Source organism: Anomaloglossus baeobatrachus, chromosome 5 (assembly GCF_048569485.1).
Source record: "Anomaloglossus baeobatrachus isolate aAnoBae1 chromosome 5, aAnoBae1.hap1, whole genome shotgun sequence".
NCBI classification, from domain to species: domain Eukaryota; kingdom Metazoa; phylum Chordata; class Amphibia; order Anura; family Aromobatidae; genus Anomaloglossus; species Anomaloglossus baeobatrachus.
Genome location: NC_134357.1, coordinates 204673085 through 204687957, shown reverse-complemented (window position 1 = coordinate 204687957; position 14873 = coordinate 204673085). Strand labels below are relative to the sequence as shown.

Sequence of the window (14873 nt, the reverse complement as noted above, 5' to 3'; positions counted from 1 at the left end):
TATTGTTCCTGCATTGCTGGTAAGATCTGACTGTGACATCTCACCTGCGACCTCCCAGCGATCCCTATCAGGTCGCATCGTTTTCGGGATCGCTGGTAAGTCGTTGTGTGTCACTGAGCCTTTAGGCAGCTTTGTCAGAAGATAATGTGCCATTCTCTAGGCATATTGTTGACTGGTTCTAGTATCAGCTAGAAGTCAACAAGCACCTGCCTAATGGTTTAGCTCTGCTCTTCCTTCTAAGGGGTACTTCACACACAGCGAGATCGCTACTGAGATCGCTGCTGAGTCACGGTTTTTGTGACCTCATTAGCGATCTCGCTGTGTGTGACACTGAGCAGCGATCTGGCCCCTGCTGTGAGATCGCTGCTCGTTACACACAGCCCTGGTTCGTTTTTGCTGATAAGCACACATCGCTGTGTGTGACAGTGAGAGAGCAACAATCCTGAATGTAAAGGGAGCAGGAGCCGGCGTCTGACAGCCTATGGTAAGCTGTAACCAAGCTAAACATCAGGTAACCAAGGTGGTTACCCGATATTTACCTTCGTTACCAGCCTCCGCAGCTCTCACGCTGCCAGTGCCGGCTCCTGCTCCCTGCACACGCTAAGCTAAGCGGTGTGCGCTGGTAACTAAGGTAAACATCGGGTAACCATACCCGATGTTTACCTTAGTTACCAGTGTCCGCAGCTTCCAGATGCCGGCTCAGTGCAAGCGCAGCGTCGCTTGCACGTCGCTGCTGGCTGGGGGCTGGTCACTGGTCGCTGGTGAGATCTGCCTGTTTGACAGCTCACCAGCGACCATGTAGCGATGCAGCAGCGATCCTGACCAGGTCAGATCGCTGGTCGGATCGCTGCTGCATCGCTAAAGTGTGAAGGTACCCTAAGTGTAAAGCTGGGTTCACACATAGCGACAGCGACGTCGCTGTTACGTCACCTTTTTCTGTGACGCAACAGCGACCTTGTAAGTCGCTGTTATGAACGCTGCTTAGCTGTCAGACACGCGTCGCTGTACATGTGCAGAGAGCAGGGAGCCGCGCACACTGCTTAGCGCTGGCTCCTTGCACTCAACTAAAATGTATTTTATTGGGATTTTATGTGATAAACCAACACGAAGTAGCAGGTATTTGTGAGTCTAAATGACATTATATATTATTTTCTAAATAGTTAAAAATCCTAAATTTGAAAATTGTGATGTTTATTTTTATTTAGCCCCTGTAGTCTAATGTCCCTCAAACATAGTGGTGGCCACATCATGCTGTGGAGAATCTGGTCAGAGTTGATGAGAAGATAGGTTAAGCTAATTATAGGGCAACCCTGGAGGAGAACCTTTCAGGCTATGTCCGCACTTTGCGTTTTTACCTGCATTTCAGCAGCATTTTGAACTGCAGCGTTTTCATGCCAAAATGCATGCGTTTTGATTCTCCAGCAAAGTCTATGGGAAATGGGGATTTCTTGTGCGCACTTTGCTGTTCAAAGCGCTGCGTTTAATTTGCATATTTTTGGGCAAAAACTCAGCGTTCAAACAAGCAGCATGTCAATTGTTTTTGCCATTTGGTCTGCATTTTGCTAACATTGAAGTCAATGAGAAGTTGTAAAAAGCAAGAAACATCAAAATTTCAGCGTTTTACGTGCTTTTTAGCTGCTGAAAGCATGCGTTTTGGACTACATAAACGCATGCGTTTATGACATCAAAATAATGGAATGATATGTCCTTTTACACACACACATAGTCCGACAATTAAATGAATGAAAAATATTAATGTATTGTTATTTTAACCATAAATAGTATAAAACCGCTATAATTATATTAAATATAACTATTTTCGTTATGATTTAAATAATTATATTTGTTTTCTTTTTTTTCCCCTTTTTTCATAGTGTTTGACTGTTTAAACTTTATTTAGCAGTGTCTTTATGTTCAAAATGCATCTGTCTTGACGCAATGGAAAAGCATGTAAAAAGCGCTTAAAACGCGGTCAATACGCACGCGTATTTTTTGCGTTTCAATGGTCAAAAGCAACTTTGGCAAAAGCAATTTCTGCCAGAGGATGCGTTTAGAACTGCAACTACCTCGACGCAAAGTGCAGACATAGCCTTAGGGCGGCTTTGCACGTTGCAACATCGCACGTGCGATGTCGGTGGGGTCAAATCGAAAGTGACGCACATCCGGCGTCACTTTCGACATCGTTGTGTGTAAATTCGAGATGATACGATTAACGAGCGCAAAAGCGTCGTTATCGTATCATCCGTGCAGGCTCCGACTTTTCCATAATTATGCTGCCGCGACAGGTACGATGCTGTTCCTCGTTCCTGCGGCAGCACACATCGCTGTGTGTTACGCCGCAGGAGCGAGGAACTTCACCTTACCTGCCGCCGGCGGCTCTACGGAAGGAAGGAGGTGGGCGGGATGTTTACATCCTGCTCATCTCCGCCCCTCTGCCGCTATTGGCCGCCTGCCGTGTGACGTCGCTATGACGCCGCACGACCCGCCCCCGACGGTTGCAGGGCAGGTGAGTGCATGTGAAGCTGGCATAGCGATAATTTTCGCTATGCAAACTATCACAAGATATCGTACCTGCGACGGGGGCGGGGACTATCGCGTGCGACATCGCAGCATCGGCTTGCGATGTCGCAACGTGCAAAGCCCGCCTTAGGCTATGTTCACAGAGGGCGTTTTTGCAGTGTTTTTTTTCCTGACTAAAACTTCATCTTGTGGCAGGATGTCTCCTAGGAGTCATCTGCGGTTTTGGTGTAGTTTTTGGTGCGTTTTTTGTGTGGCATTTTTTGCACTTCTGTGATGTCCAGACCAGCAGGGGTTCAAAAGTACCCAAGTGCTGGGCCGGGGCAAGATTGACCTGGATCCGGCACTCTGGTAGTTAAAAAAAAAAAAAAAAGTAAGGCAAGTGCCCTATACCAGTCTACGGCGTCCCTGTACCTGCTCGGTAGATGCTAGAGTGTATGGGCTCCTTCCAGGTATGACGTTATTCAACAGGCCTCTAACACATGTGGGGCAGGGGGGTCGAGCATGATTGTAGTGGAAGGGAGAAAACATCGCCAAGCTCACTAACCCAGCTGGTCACGCCCACTAACCCAGCTGGTCACAACCACTAACCTGGAAGGAACCTGTAGCGCCCCTGAAGCCATCAGGGAGCTACAAGGTACTGCATTCCCTCCATGATGCAGGGCCTACCCCCTAGGGACCCAGAAGACCAGTGCCGGTAACACACAGACACTCCAGAAAATCCCTGTTTTCCCCAACATCCCCCATAGAATGGGACCAGGCTAGGGCTGGACCAATAGCTGGCCGCCTAGAGGTGGAGCCAGTCCAGTCCACTAGTTGACCAGGTATGAGGGGCAGACAGTGCACAGTCAGACAGGAACAAAGAAGGGAGTCTAGCAGTGACAGTGAATATGAACAGACGGACTGACAGGAGTGAAGAGTGACCTGAGGGCCCAGACGGTTAGTTGCCGGTGGAGTACTCCTGGAACTACGCACCAACGGGGTACAGGACCTTAGGTCAGGCAAAAGATCCAGGTAGACCTCACTGACCTTGAAGTTCGGGACTCAGTAGCAACGGGAAAATCGGGGACAGGACCAGAGACTCCAACCCAACAGGGTTTACACTACCGTCATACGGACTACTGTAGAAGACAACCAAGAGGGGACCAACAGCTACTCTACGCCACGGGGACCGACCAAACAAAAGACAGGTGCAGGGGAAGAAGCCACCAAGTTACTAAACAGGCACTGGGACTAAGGGGACCTGAAGGTGAAATCAGCCGGCCTCGGATGACCAGTTACCACCAGAAAGTGAGTAAAGAACCAGTTGCACTGAAACCCTCGTGTGTGGCCTACCTTCTTCCGACACCTGTCCCATCACCTACCCTCTGGGTCCCGGCCCTGCTTGCGGAGGGTCTAACATCCAGGTTGCCACTAACACCAGCCCCAGTAGCAGAAACTGTGCAGCAGCAGCTCTCTCTACATAGCCGCAACATCGCAAGTGGCGTCATGTGTGAACATTATTCTAATCCCCTTTAAATATTCCCCTTTTCAAAAAGCACCCAGGGCACGGTACCGGGCAACGGCCACCAAAGTGACATTCCCCAGTTATACACCGCCCGGGACCGAGTACCCCATAACCCTGGGCGACACAAACCCATACATTCTAGGCTCAATCGTACCTACTCCCACGGCTCCTCCTACTTCCGGTGCCACTCATTAGCCTCATGCATATTCACTGCTTCCCACCACTGGAGTCTGTGATTTGTTGCAGTCAGACACACCCCCAGCCTGTGTGAGAGTGTCTGACTGCAGCCAATCACAGACCCAGTCTACGGCTCTATTGTACAATAAAAAAATAAATAAAACATTTGACGTAGTGTCCACCCATATTATGATACCTTGCACAGATACAGGCTGCAGCCCCCAGCCATGTGCTTATCTTGGCTGTGTATCAAAATAAGAGGGACTCCATGCTGTTTTTTTAATTATTTAAATAAATAATGGAAAAAAAAAAACATCGTGCGGTCCCCACAAAATTTGATACCCAGCCAAGATAAAGCTCACAGATGGGGTAGGTATTCTCAGGCTGGGGAGATCCAGCCTAAAAATAACAGCCTGCAACTGCCCAGGATTGTTGCATCCATTAGATGCGACAGTCCCAGCACTTTACCAGGCTCTTCCCAATTGCCCTGGTGTCGTGGCAATCGGTGTAATATTAGGGGTTAACCACAGCTTATAGCTGCGACTACGTCCTAGATTGGTAATGCCAGGCGTCTGTTAGACACCCCCATCACCAATCTGTAATAAGTAAAAAGAAATAACACAAACACTGAAAAAATCCTTTATTTGAAATAGAATAGAAAAAGCCCCCTCTTTCACCACTTTATTAACCCGATAATCAGACCCCTGCAGGTCCGACTTAATCCACATGAGGTCCCATGACAATTCAACTCTGCCGCATCTGAAGATCACAGCGAGCAGCCATTGAATATGACTGCCCGCTGTGAGCTCCAGAGAATGAATGAACCGTGTGATCACCAGTCACTTTATTCAGGTGATTTTCGGTCACAGCTATATAATAAATAGCTTGAATGAGGTCACCACTGAACGCGCGGCTCATTCATTCTCTGTACAATAGACCCGCAGACTGGGTCTGTGATTGGTCGCAGTTAGACCCGACACAGGCTGGGGCGCGTCTGACTGCAACCAATCAGAGATGAAAGCAGTGAATATGTAATGAAGGTAATGAGCGGGCTGGGAAGTGAAGGAGCCGCAGGAGCGTACAGCCGCGCCAGTGATTCGGTAAAAAGAGCGCGCCTGCTCCAAGCCCCCTATCCTTTCCACCACCATTTTTAAGTGCCGGATAGATACCCTGGATCAATTTCAGGCCTGAACCGGGTTATTTATTAACTGGGTTATACCCGCCGATCCAGAGTATCTGCGAGTCCACCGGTCACTAGGGTGAATAACCATAGCAAAAGCGCTGAAAAGAATTGACATGTTCATTCTTTTCAGAATGCAGCAAAACCGAAGGTGATTCACAAAACTGTCAGAAAAAAAATCCTGGACATGATTTTGTGTGTGTGCATGAGATTTCAGAAATCTCATAGACTTTGCTGGGACTGTAAAAAGCAGTGTTTTATTAACATGGATTTGCATAAAACCAAGGCAAATCTGTAGCTAAAAAATGCTATAAAAACGCCCAGTGTGAACACAGCCTAAAGCTGGGTTCACACATAGCGACAATGACGTCGCTGTTACGTCACCATTTTCTGTGACGCAACAGCGACCTTTTAAGTCGCTGTTATAATCGCTGCTTAGCTGTCAAACACAGCAGACACAGCAGCGATCAGAATGACACGCGTCACTGTGCTACATGTGCAGAGAGCTGGGAGCCGCGCACACTGCTTAGCGCTGGCTCCCTGCACTCCTAGCTACAGTGCACATCGGGTTAATTACCCGATGTGTACTGCAGCTACATGTGCAGAGAGCAGGGAGCCGGCACTGGCAGCGAGAGCGGCGGACGCTGGTAACGAAGGTAAATATCGGGTAGCCATGGAAAGGGCTTCTTGGTTACCCGATGTTTACCCTGGTTACAGCTTACCGCAGCTGCCAGATGCCGGCTCCTGCTCCCTGCTCGCTTCATTTCGTCACTCTCTCGCTGTCACACACAGCGATTTGTGCGTCACAGCGGGAGAGCGACGACCAAAAAATGAAGCTGGACATTCAGCAACCACCGGCGACCCCACAGCAGGGGCCAGCTCGTTGCTGGATGTCACACACAGCGACCGCGACGGTAGTCGCTGCTACGTCACAGAAAATGGTGACGTAGCAGCGACGTCGTTGTCGTCGTCGCTGTGTGTGACACCACCTTTAGAGGCTGAAAAAGACTTGAGATTTGGGGTGTAGCTTCACCTTCCAGCAGGACAACAATCCTAAACATACTGCCAGAGCTACAATGCAACGGTTTAGATCAAAGCATACACATGGGTGAATGGCCCTGTCATAAGCCTGCATCCCATTGAGATACTGTGATAAGAATTGGAAAATGCAGTTCACAGACACTCCCCATCCAATCTCACTGTACTAGAGCTATTTAGCAAAAAAGAATGAGCAAAAATGTCAGCCTCTAGATGTGCAAATCTGGTACAGTCATACCCCAAAAGACTTAAAGTGAATGGTGGTGCCTCAAAGTATTGACTCAGGGGGCTGAATACAACGCACGCCACTATATTCAGGTCTATATTTTTAAAATATTTAGAAAACCATGTATTATTCATTTATAGTTAAGAAATACTTGCTACTTTGTGTTGGTAATTCACATAAAATCCCAATAAAATACAGTTAGGATTGTGGGTGTATAGTAAAAGAATGTGTAAAAGTTCACAGGGTATGAATATTTATTCAATGCCCCATTTTTCCCTGAGGAAGCCACTCTAGGGGTGGCGACACGCATTGGGGGGGGGGGGGGTTTCTTCTTGTCCTCCCTACTGTATGGCTGCCTCTTTTATTGCAGAATCTGCTCCTGCTTGCTGATTTTCGCTGCACCTTTTTACCCTGTCTATGTGGTATTTATGAAATCTTATGTACTATTATATATGTTTCTGGTGCATTTTGCTTGTTTCTCTGCTGATGTCCATCTATCAGTATTGAGGCTTTACCTTTCTTATTAATATACAGTGTCTTACTAATTTATATGGAGGGGGTGACCTGTGGGGTTTTTGTCTTATTATATGCAAGCCCCTGTATGTGTTGAACACGTTTGTGTATTTTAAATGCTTTTAACTCCATGTTGGTGTTTTTTTGACCAATAAAAATTGTTTGAATATTTTCTATTTGGTGATCCCAATTATTACACACCATCTTGCTTCTTCTATATGGAATATTTATTCAAGGCACAGTATGTCTGTTGGTGTTTTGAAGAGTGGTGCATCCCTTTTTCTTTTTTTAAAGGGAATCTGTCACCACTTTGACCTTTTTAAAATGTTAATATGGGCATACAGGTTACAGAATGCTGAAAAATGTCGTACCTGTCTGCCTCATATCAGAAGCATTGTTGTGAAATATCATCTTTTATCACTTTATGTAAATGAGCTCTTCCAGGCTATGGGGCAGATGCTGCCTGTAAGATAACTCCACCTCCAGAGCTTATATTTAAATAAAAGGGCTGCAGGGCTCTTGTGACATAACAACGTCACGGTAGACCCGGTGCTTGCATAGCAGGAGTACAGGCTGTTATTATTTTACACAATAGAATATAGTAATTAAGAAAAAGATTTAGCCGATGGAGGGTTTACACCTTCCAGACTCAGCAGACACTGATCAGTCAGGTAATCCTCAGAATTTTGAATATTTTGAAGTAAAAAGAAAGCTGTTGATGTGGCTCTGTGAGCTCTGTGAGCTTGAGCTTCTTTTTGTTAATATTTGGTAAATTTACATCCATTATTCTATAGAACAAAGCAGTCCTCCAGTGCATTCTTTCTGTATGTTTATAATGTTGTGTGCAGATATCATTCCACTAGTCGGATGTGTCACATATCTACATCTAATTTTTTTTTTTATAAATTGCTATTTAGTTTTTACAATTATGTTATGCATTAATTGCAGTGATTTTAATTCCATAGTTTTCAGTGATCTTTCTCCTTTGTATGTCAGATAATGACCTAAAGATGAGTATCAAACAAGATATATGGGATATGATTTGTGTTCCAAAAAGGCCAGACTTTGTAACCCAGGAAGATGTGGATATATTCAGGCAGGCTTGTGAGCTGTCTTTTGAGGTGAGTAATTCTGATTAATTACATTGCTCTAGAGGCCTTTTCAGTTATTTTTTTCTTGCTCATTTTGCCAGGAAATTAAAGAACATTTCTATCTAAAATGAACAAATAACCATATAATAGTCAGTGGGACTACCGCTGTAATTCATAATTATTAGGAAATTTGTACTTTTGATGATAATAATTTTATTGCTGAAAATCTCCAGTCCAGCAAGAAAATTATCATTAGTCAGTTCAAAAGGGAAATAAACCAGAAACCTGAATATTTCAGAAAGTAAAAGTGAGGTTTTGTCTTTATTAGGAGAATATCTATGTGCAGAATTATTGTGCAACTAAATGAAAATTGTACATTTTCCAGCTGAATTCTTTATTTTCATCTGTGAGAATAATAACTAAACAACTCAAAAAATACATTTCTGATCATTAAAAAAAAAAAAAAAAAAAAATCTCAATGACCTATCTAGTTGCCTTTCTTATCAATAACAGTGATAAGTGTTCCATCCATGAAGTTTCTTAGTTTATTATTCTGTTGATCAACTTTTTGGGCAAAACCAACCACAGTCTCCCATTGTCCCCATTGAAAAGAGGTGACTATTTTCCGTCTCTGCAAATATCCTGTTTAAGAAGATCCCACATGTTCTCAGTAAGGTTTAGGTCAGATGAGGAAGGGGCTGTGCCATTATTCTTTCACCTATTTAAAAGGAATCTGTCATTGGGTTTTTAATACCCAATCTGAAAGCAGCATAATGTAGAGACATAGACCCTGATTCCAGTGATACAACACTGTTTTCTTAGCAGGTAATTATCATTAGAGGAGTAGTAAACCTCCTGCCAGGTAGTCCAGTCATGTCCCCCCCCACTAATTGACAGATTTCTTATTCACAATGAATACAAAAATCTATGAATCAGTGGTGTTGGCAGCATTCAGAGAACCAGTAGATCTGCCGCAGATAAAACAGGGAATTTATCAGAATTGCAGCACAAGTGACACGCTGGTGGAATTGGGGATTCTGGCCATACATTATGCTGCTGTTAAATTACATAACAAAAACCTAGTGACAGATTCCCGTTAAGACTTTCCTGGCCAAAGCAGTGGAGACTTCGATGCTGCAATGGAGAATTTACCTGCATAGAAATTATGCACTTCTTGAAAGATGCAATCTTCTAAAAACTGGCAGTAGGTTTGGGAGTTGATTTTTAGACCATCTTTAACCCCAAAAGGTCCAACTAGCTAATCCTTAATAATACTAGCCCATAGCAGTACCCCACCTTCACCTTGCTGATGTCTAAGTGGAAGTGGAGGTCAGTGCTGATCCAGCCACGGGCCCATCCCTCTGGTCTATCTAGAGTTAGGCTATGTGCCCACGTAGCGTATTTTCATGCAGTTACGCTGCGATCTGCACCGCAGCGTAACTGCATGCGTCCTGCGTCCCCAGCACAATCTATAAAGAATGTGCCTAACCCATGCCCATGTGGCGTATTAGAACGCAGCGATTCGGCTGCTGCCAAACCGCTGCGTTCTAAGAAGTGACATGTCACTTTTTTCGTGCGCTTTGCATGCAGCCCCCGCTCTGTCTATGGCAGAGGCTGCAGCCAGAGGGCATGAAATCGGCAGTCACCGAAGCTTCAGAACGGAGCTTTTCAGCTGCGCTCTGAAGCGGACATGCAGCGAAGTTACGCTGCTGTGCAGAGCGCACACACGTGGGCACATAGCCTTACTCTCATGTCATTAGTCCATAAAAACCTTTGAACAAACTGTCTTCAGATCTTCCTTGTCTCAATCTTGACATTTCCACTTCTGTGTCTTGTTCATTATTGGTCGAGTTTAAGCCTTCCTTACCGTGGCCATATTTCTGAATGCTGAAGACCTACTTCTGGGCTCTCAAGGGAGGCTAGCGTTCTGGAATATAACAGCACTGGAGGATAATGGGCTCCTCGTCACTTCACCTCTCAAATCTTTGGCAACTAATGTACATCTTTTTTTTTCAACACGTTTTTTGTCACCCTAGTGACTGCAATAAAACTCTTGATATTTTTTTTTTAATCACACCTCGATAACTTCACAATTTCAGAAGGGCTTCATCCTCTGTAAGACGTGTTACAATTGTGACTTTTTAGAGTCAGCTAAAGAGGACCTATGACTTTCACACATGTTAGGATGTATCACTGTAAAGAGACTGTATGTATGTATATACATTTTTTTTATATATATATATGTATATATATATATATAGTACAGATCAAAAGTTTGGACACACCTCAGTCAAAGAGTTTTCTTTATTTTCAGGACTCTGAAAATTGTAGATTCACATTGAAGGCATCAAAACTAATAATTAAAACATGTCGAATGAAATACTTAAGAAAGTGTGATACAACTGAAAATATGTCTTATATTCTAGGTTCTTCAAAGTAGCCACCTTTTGCTTTGATTACTGCTTTGCAAACTCTGGGCATTTTCTTGATGAGCTTCAAGAGGAAGTCACCAGAAATGGTTTTCCAACAGTCTTGAAGGAGCTCCCAGAAATACTTAGCACTTGTTGGCCCTTTTGCCTTCACTCTGCGGTCCAGCTCACTCCAAACCATCTCGATTGGGTTCAGGTCTGGTGACTGTGGAGACCAGGTCATCTGGCTTAGCACCCCATCACTCTCCTTCTTAGTCAAATAGACCTTACACAGCCTGGAGGTGTATTTAGGGTCAATGTCCTGTTGAAAAATTAATTATGGTCCAACTAAACGGAAACCGGATGGAATAGCACGCCGCTGCAAGATGCTATGGTAGCCATGCTGGTTCTGTATGCCTTCAATTTTGAATAAATCCCCAACAGTGTCACCAGCAAAGCACCCCCACACCATCACACCTCCTCCTCCATGCTTCACGGTGGGAACCAGGCATGTAGAGTCCATCCGTTCAACTTTTCTACAAAGACACGGTGGTTGGATCCAAATATCTCAAATTTGGACTCATCAGACCAAAGTACAGATTTCCACTGGTCTAACGTCCATTCATTGTGTTCTTTAGTCCAAACAAGTTTCTTCTGCTTGTTACCTGTCCTTAGCAGTAGTTTCCTAGCAGCTATTTTACCATGAAGGCCTGCTGCACAAAGTCTCCTCTTAACAGTTGTTATAGAGATGAGAAGGTGTGTCCAAACCTTTGGTCTGTACTGTATATATATAGATATACACATTCAAATAATCAGTTTTGGAAAAATGATGACTGTGAATAGAGGATTTGTTATGAGAGACTCACACTTTACGGGATTGGTCATCTTGAGGTTGGCAGCTCACTCAGCCTGATGTATTCTAATAAGACATGCCCCCTGATGCCAGGCTGCTTGCTAGGCAGAGCCTTAGCCTACACTGTAAAGTGCAGCTGAAATACCCATATCAGCTTACCCTCTGGTAATCTGGCAAACCAGTTTACATGACAGCAGTCATTTATAAAAGTTCACATTAATTGTAACATAGAAAGTATGTATAGATACATATGTTATATAAAACTTTCTGGCTAACATGGTCCGATTGTGTTTATATATACTGAATTTATTATATTACTTTAGGGTGATGTGTGTATTTATATGCTTAGATTTTTATATTTGTGCCAGAAGCTTCCAAAAATATCATAGGGCCCTTAAGCCAAAGTTCTAATTGCCCTATCCCCCACCCCATCAATAATAATGAAAAAAAAATTGGCGGGGTCACGGCACAACGGCACATAGGTGCATTTGCAGGGGAATCTACCCAACTTTTTAAGATAGGGAGTAGGAGATGGATTGTGGCAAGTACACAAAAATATTACCCCTAATGAAGCCCCTTATATTTCACTTAACGGGAACCTGCCACTAGGTTTTTTTCCTTATAAACTGTGGCCACTACCAATGAGCCCTTACATACAGCATTCCAGAATTCTGTATATAAGGGCACAGGCTGCTCTGTATAACATAAAAAACACCTTTATTATATTCACCTAGGGGGCATTTGATTTGAATGGGCATCGCTGCTCTCAGGTCCAGCGCCTCCGCCATCTTGTGCAGTCGCCATCCTCCTTCCCTGCTTCGTGTGGATGATGCATCTTAAGTCATCCACACACAGGCCGGCATTGCGGTTCTGTGCAGGTTCACTTTGATCTGCCCTGCTGAGGGTAGAGCAAAGTATTGCAATGCGCAGGCACGAGGCAAGGTCAAAGACCACCCGTGCATGCGCACTACAATACCTTGGTCTGTCCTCAGCGGGCAGATCAAAATTGTGCATGCGCAGAGGCGCAATGGCAGCCTCTCTATGGATAATGTAGGACGTGTCATCCACAAGAGGTTGGTAAGGACGATGGCAACTGCACAAGATGGAGGAGGTGCCAGACCCGAGAGCAGCAATTCCCATTGGACCCGACTTCATTGAACAGTTGTTGTTTGTATGGATATTAATATATAATACAGATTATTTGTATATATGCATATTATATTTATATCTCTACAATTTATTGTGCAGTTAGAGTATTGTAAGCATTGCTGAGTATATAGAGTATAGTTAGAATCAGAGTGTTGGTCAGGATGCAAACTGACTGACTGTTCAGCACTGGGTTAGTAGAAAGATTTTCTGAGGAAATTGCTCTACTAGACCAGTGCTAAGCAATAAATCCACAGCACAGTATTCAGTTGCCCTCTGTCCTGACCGACCATGAGATAGTGCTAAGGCCTTTTTCACACTTCCGTTTTTAAACACATACAAGCCACACACACTGGTATGGTCATCTGTATGCCATCCATGTTGGCATACGTGTGACATCCTTGTGACTAGTACCAGTAAAAAACGCATGATACTGAAATAAAATTTTTTTTAATGTGTAAAAGATGTGCAAAGCCAGAAAAATTGTAGGTAGAACAGATAAAATAGATGGAGAGATATAAAGAAAGAAAATAACAAAGAACATATAAAATAGAAAGAAAAAACAGATACAATAGCTCAATAGATATAGAGATAGCTGGCTTGGCCAGCTGTTTTCAAGCATTTTTATTTTAAAAACAATGACATGGGGTCCCCTCGAATTTTAATATCCAGCACGGGAACAGCAGCAGCTGAGGGTTGCAACTCTCAGTTCTCTGATGTACCTTGGGTGATTATTAAAAATAGCGGGGATCCCACACTTATTTTTTAAATTATTTGATTTAAAAAAAAAAAAAAATGACGTGGGGTTCCCTCCATTTTCCTAGAACCAATACAGTAGACAACTGGGGACTGATATTGGGAAACGAATGTCCATGGTTATTTGGCACTTTTCCAGCTTAACAATTGCAGCCCGCAGGCACCCCAGCAGTGCCACATCAAGTAGATGCCCCAATTCTGGTGCTGGACCTGGCTCTTCTAATTGCCCAGTTGCAGTGGTAAACGGGGTAATATTTGTGGGGTTGATGCCAGCTCCACCGAGTAGGTCAAGTGAGTTTGCTGGCCAATTAAGCACAGTGATAGTGTGGTTATTAAACCAGGTATTGGTACTTTTGACAGCGTGGACAGGTGCCAAGTCCTGCTGGAAAATGAAATTTCCATCTCTAAAAAGCTTGTCGGCAGAGGACAGCATGAAGTGCTCTAAAATTTCCTGGTAGACGCCTGCATTGACTTTAGTCTTGATAAAACACAGTAGACCTACACCAGTAGATGACATGACTTCCCAAACCATCACTAATTGTGGAAACTTCACACTAGACCTCAAGCAACTTGGATTGTGTGCCTCTCCAATCTTCCTCCAGACTCTGGGACCTTGATTTACAAATTAAATGCAAAGTTTTCTTTCATCTGGAAATAACACCTTGGACCACTGAGCAGCAGGCCAGTTCTTTTCCTCCTTGGCCAAGGTAAGACGCTTCTGGCGTTGTCTATTGGTCATGAGTGGCTTGACACAAGGAATGCGACACTTGTAGACCATGTCCTGGATAGGTCTGTGTGGTAGCTCTTGAAGCACTGACTCCAGCATCAGTCTACTCCTTGTGAATCTCCCCCAAATTTTGAATGGCCTTTTCTTAACAATCCTATTAAGGCTGTGGTTATCCCGGTTGCTTGTGCACCTTTTTTTATCACACTTTTTCCCTCTATTGAACTGTCCATTAATATGCTTGGATACAGCGCTCTGTAAACAGCCAGCTTCTTTAGCAATAACTTTTTGTGGCTTAACCTCCTTGTGGAGTGTCAATGACTGCCTTCTGGACATCTGTGAAGTCAGCAGTCTTCCCCCATGATTGTGTAGCCTACTGAACGAGACTAAAGCTGGGGTCACACTAAACGACAGTGACAACGACGTCGCTGTTAAGTCACCATTTTCTGTGACGTAGCAGCGACCTTGTAAGTCGCTGTTATGATCGCTGCTTAGCTGTCAAACACAGCAGCCGAAGCAGCGATCATAACGACACGCGTCGCTGTGCTGCAACATGTGCAGAGAGCAGGGAGCCACGCACACTGAGCGCTGGCTCCCTGCTCTCCTAGCTACAGTACACATCGGGTTAATTACACGATGTGTACTGCAGCTACATGTGCAGAGAGCAGGGAGCCGCGCACACTGCTTAGCGCTGGCTCCTTGCTCTCCTAGCTACAGTACACATCGGGTTAATTACA

At 44.3% G+C, this 14873-nt stretch overlaps 1 protein-coding gene across 2 annotated transcripts in view; it reads left to right on the top strand.

Annotated features, from left to right (window-relative positions):
• Positions 1-14873, top strand: part of KAT6B (lysine acetyltransferase 6B) — a 745545-nt gene that overhangs the window by 388372 nt on the left and 342300 nt on the right. For both annotated transcript variants that reach the window (XM_075349101.1, XM_075349100.1), the window contains exon 8: positions 8155-8279. In XM_075349101.1, the coding sequence (XP_075205216.1) occupies positions 8155-8279 (125 nt within the window). The remainder of the gene's footprint in view (positions 1-8154; positions 8280-14873) is intronic.